Below are 5,090 nucleotides of genomic sequence, written 5' to 3' on the forward strand. Positions count from 1 at the left end.
AGAATCTCTCTAGTTCCACCAACTTAAAACAAAGAAAAAATACTACTACTACTAATAATAATAATAATAATAAGAGCAATCCGGATACAGATCACCTCCAAAATTCAGTGGAGTCTTTCATGCCCTAATATCTATCTCTAGTGCAAATTTTAAGTAGTTTTGACGTAATCCTTCAAAGCCTATGTGAAGTGAAATTTTGATCTAGAATCTGGATCCAGATCATCTCCAAAATTCAGTGGAGTACTCGATGCCCTAATATCTAGCTGTGGTGCAAATTTTGTGAGAATCTGTGAAGTAGTTTTGACATAATCCTGCTGGCAAACAGACAGAGAGACAAAGAAATAAATAACACCAATGATTTTATTACATCCTTGGTGGACATAATCATTTATTGTAAAATGCCACTTTGATCAAAGTAAAGAATTGTCAGCTTCATTTGAAGATAATTGATTCTATGCTGCCTTTGATGTTTGTAATTCACAAATGTTGCCTTTAATATAAAAATGTGTTTAAAGCTACTGACATTGAAGCCATTGATCTGCTTTTATGTTTGTAAATACACATATTGAAGTATACATGTATCTCCATTCATCTTTTTGACTTGTGTAACTTTCTGTCTACTTTAATCTTTTTTACATGTGCGATGCTGTCCTTTCATCAGTCCTGGCGTTTCTTTGGTTTTGATTAAAGCAGCAGTAATATCCTGATCTCCTGCATCTGAACCAAATCACTCTATTGGACTTCAACTCTGAGATTTGTTTATACAAATTGTGAATCTTTATTAAGTGGTAAGTGGACTGCTTTTACTTTTACACATTCTATTTAAAATTAGCTAAGTTAACAGCACCCCACAGCAACAAAAACATCTTTGACATTTTCATTTAGCCCTGAAAGATAACATTTGCTTAGCTCTACTACTAGTTGATCCAGATTTATTTGAGGTAATCTCATGAATGCAGTTTTTTTCCAGAAGTTTTTTTTTAATGTTGGGTCTTTGTCAGCTTCTGAGCATTCTGAACGCAGCCTTTTTTCTGTGGTTATGTTCATTCATTATGTTCATTCGGTATTTGGTTAGACTCTTTCTCTCCGATTGTTCTGTCTGAGTTTTTTTCATTAGTTACTTCCTCCAAACCATCAACATGTCTATTAGACCCCATTCCTACCAGGCTGCTCAAGGAAGCCCTACCATTAATTAATGCTTCGATCTTAAATATGATCAATCTATCTTTATTAGTTGGCTATGTACCACAGGCTTTTAATGGTAGCAGTAATTAACCATTACTTAAAAAGCCATCACTTGACCCAGCTATCTTAGCTAATTATAGGCCAATCTCCAACCTTCCTTTTCTCTCAAAAATTCTTGAAAGGGTAGTTGTAAAACAGCTAAACTGATCATCTGCAGAGGAATGGTCTATTGAAGAGTTTCAGTCAGGTTTTAGAATTCATCATAGTACAGAAACAGCATTAGTGAAGGTTACAAATGATCTTCTTATGGCCTCAGACAGTGGACTCATCTCTGTGCTTGTTCTGTTAGACCTCAGTGCTGCTTTTGATACTGTTGACTATAAAATTTTATTACAGAGATTAGAGCATGCCATAGGTATTGAAGGCACTGCGCTGCAGTGGTTTGAATCATATTTATCTAATAGATTACAATTTGTTCATGTAAATGGGGAATCTTCTTCACAGACTAAGTTTTAATTATGGAGTTCCACAAGGTTCTGTGCTAGGACCAATTTTATTCACTTTATACATGTTTCCCTTAGGCAGTATTATTAGACAGCATTGCTTAAATTTTCATTGTTACGCAGATGATACCCAGCTTTATCTATCCATGAAGCCAGAGGACACACACCAATTAGCTAAACTGCAGTATTGTCTTACAGACATAAAGACATGGATGACCTCTAATTTCCTGCTTTTAAATTCAGATAAAACTGAAGTTATTGTACTTGGCCCCACAAATCTTAGAAACATGGTGTCTAACCAGATCCTTACTCTGGATGGCATTACCCTGACCTCTAGTAATACTGTGAGAAATCTTGGAGTCATTTTTGATCAGGATATGTCATTCAATGCGCATATTAAACAAATATGTAGGACTGCTTTTTTGCATTTGCGCAATATCTCTAAAATTAGAAAGGTCTTGTCTCAGAGTGATGCTGAAAAACTAATTCATGCATTTATTTCCTCTAACAGAGCTACTGCTAACAGAGTTAACTAATCTACAGATAACAGAACTAACTAAGCTGTGGCTAACCGAGCTAACTAAGCTACAGCTAACCGAGCTAACTAAGCTACAGCTAACAGAGCTACTGCTAACAGAATTAACTAATCTACACATAGCAGAACTAACTAAGCTACGGCTAACAGAATTAACTAATCTACAGCTAACACAGCTAATTAAACTACAGCTAACAGCGCTAACTAAGCTACACATAGCAGAACTAGCTAAGCTACGGCTAACAGAATTAACTAATCTACAGCTAACACAGCTAATTAAACTACAGCTAACAGAGCTAACTAAGCTACAGCTAACTAAGCTACGGCTAACAGAATTAACTAATCTACAGCTAATTAAACTACAGCTAACAGAGCTAACTAAGCTACAGCTAACGAGGTGTGAGTGCACTCACTCTGTCACTATTTCCCAGAATCAACAACAGTGCAGAGCACATACTCTGACAGAAAACAAGCCACTCACTTTAAACACAGTTTTAACTCACTCATATAAATGATTAAATTCAGTTTAACTTTATGTGTTGGCCCTGTGATAGCCTGGTACCCTGTCTCTCACCCAATGTTAGCTGGAACAGGCTCCTGTCCCTCCATGACCCTTAATTTGAATAATTGGGTTTGGAAAATGAATGAAAATTTCAGAGGAGAAACATGACCACAACACATTGATTCCTGCAGTGTGCTTATACTTACAAAAAAAATACTGACAGTTGTGTAACTACTCTTCGCCCGGGCGAAAACGGGTGCCTGTGTTATTTTTAATGTTTGCTAAGGCAGTGCTAGAGTAAAACTCATGTTTATCCATATTATTTGTTTTATTTATGTTTTTGGTTATTTTTCCATTTGTGTTCATTGTTTCTTTAGAAAATGGACAGATTGAAAAAAGCACTGAAATTGCCAAAGCTTCCCATTGGAGCCAAAAGGAAGAGCATCAACGCGAGCAAAATCACTGAATCTGTGTTCTATGGAAAGGTGGAGGACGTGAAGAAGCTCGCACAAGAATATGCTCATGAGAAGGACACATTTAACAGGTAAGTGAGTGTAATACAGCTTAAACTGGTATCCTCTTATGCTCTGATACTTTTTCTGATATCATTAAATAACACACAGTGCATCTTGAACGTTTGTGAATCCCTTGAGCTTTTACATATTTGAAAATTTTTAAAATTTAGTGAAGTTGTTTTTGAAGGAAAATGTTTATATTTCATATTATTGCCTTTGCTATTATAGAATAGCACTTCATTGTGCCTGTCAACATGGAAAAGTTGCCGTGGTTCGGTTTCTGGTGGAAAACAAAGCCGACCTCAATGCTTGTGACGACTATAATCGGAGTGCCCTCATGAAGGTAAGACTAAATGATATGATATTTTAGACAAAGCATGTCTTAATTATGAAGACAACACTCCGTGTTGAAATGAGCATAATTAAATATTTACATCATGCATTTATTTCTTTATATCTGATTTCCACATTCATGTCTGTATTCCACAATGTCAGGCAGTCGAGCACCAGAGGGAGTCCTGTGTCAGGATACTACTGGGCAGTGGTGCTGACATAAACCACGTGGACAGTGATGGTCGAACTGCTCTGCATTTAGCAGTGGCAAAGAAAAGCATGCGAATTGTTGAGCTGTTGATTAAGAAAAAGGCTGACATCCATGCAAAAGACAAGGTGAGCTTCCACTCACATTGAGTTAGCGCACACTCATACAGATACCGCTTCCATCAAAAAGAGGAATCTGGAGGTTATGCAATCACACTTTCTAACCCTGACTATTCTTTTTATGCAAAGTGAGGATCACCTCCCTATGAAAAACGTTTGCTCCGCCCTACCCCGATAAAATGTCGGATTTAGATATATATATATTTATAAATAAAAGTTTGAACTCGTTCCCTGCTAGAGAGGTGATGTTTCACATTCCAAAAGTTCCAAAAGTTAATCATAACCTGGTGTCAGTCCAAATGGACATTTGTCCCTGTCTACTGCCCGTAACACAGCGTCCCACAGTTGCACATATGTGCGGTTATATTTCTTTGTTTCTGTTGTTGCTGCAAATCAGTCAACAAGATGCCGTTTGCCAGGTTTATTTACTATGACAAACATTCATGAACATTCAAAAATAAGACATCAGAGCTTCTTCTGCAACCTGTGATATTTAATTGTTGTCTTATTGCCTCCTCTGATTCCCAATGTCCAAGTGAATATGTTACTAATTGTGATCTGTTTTTTAGAATGGTCATACGCCTCTGGTTCTGGCTGTTCTCGATGGTCAATATGAGGTGGTCGAGTATCTCATCAAAAAGGGTGCTGACGTTGATGTTAGGGACCAGCAGCTAAGGTAACTAGTGAACCATGGTACTCTGTTGATCCATGTGAAATCATGTTTCAGACTTAACTGTACATTTACACTTAATTTTTCTTGCAGGACGCCACTAATGTTAGCAGTAGTCGGTGGTTGTCAGAAGACGTGGCAGCTGCTGCTGGACTCAGGAGCTGATCGCACACTGAAAGACATCAGTGGACAGACCGCTGATGACTACATAGCTGATCTCCCCAAATTTTTGTGAGTTGTGCTTCTTAACTTATTTTTTTAATGTAGTGGTGTTACCTTTGTAACTCATCTGCGGCATGTGCTTGAAAATTTGAATTTACTTTTTGATTCTGTGAGTTTTATCTATACTGTGTAGAATGTGTAATGGTCAAAGTTATCATTGCTTGTTAAAATTACAGTTGAATTTGTTACAGATTTATGGAAAATGGGAAAGATTTTATTGTATCGTGTGTATATTCAGGTTGATAATTCATATAACTTTTGTGTAGTTTAGAAATAATAAAATACCAATACACAAAGA

General features: G+C 36.8%; 1 protein-coding gene across 1 annotated transcript; it reads left to right on the forward strand.

The window, feature by feature from the left end:
• The first annotated feature begins 3,105 nt into the window (after window positions 1-3,105).
• Window positions 3,106-4,664, forward strand: LOC117530047 (ankyrin repeat domain-containing protein 7-like). Its single transcript, XM_034192981.1, has 4 exons — window positions 3,106-3,269; window positions 3,469-3,583; window positions 3,736-3,909; window positions 4,470-4,664. Exons 1-4 carry the CDS (start codon window positions 3,106-3,108, stop codon window positions 4,578-4,580), a joined length of 564 nt encoding a protein of 187 aa, XP_034048872.1. The 3' UTR covers window positions 4,581-4,664.
• Window positions 4,665-5,090: the final 426 nt, after the last annotated feature.

The sequence above is a fragment of the Thalassophryne amazonica genome, chromosome 17, assembly GCF_902500255.1.
Source record: "Thalassophryne amazonica chromosome 17, fThaAma1.1, whole genome shotgun sequence".
NCBI lineage: Eukaryota > Metazoa > Chordata > Actinopteri > Batrachoidiformes > Batrachoididae > Thalassophryne > Thalassophryne amazonica.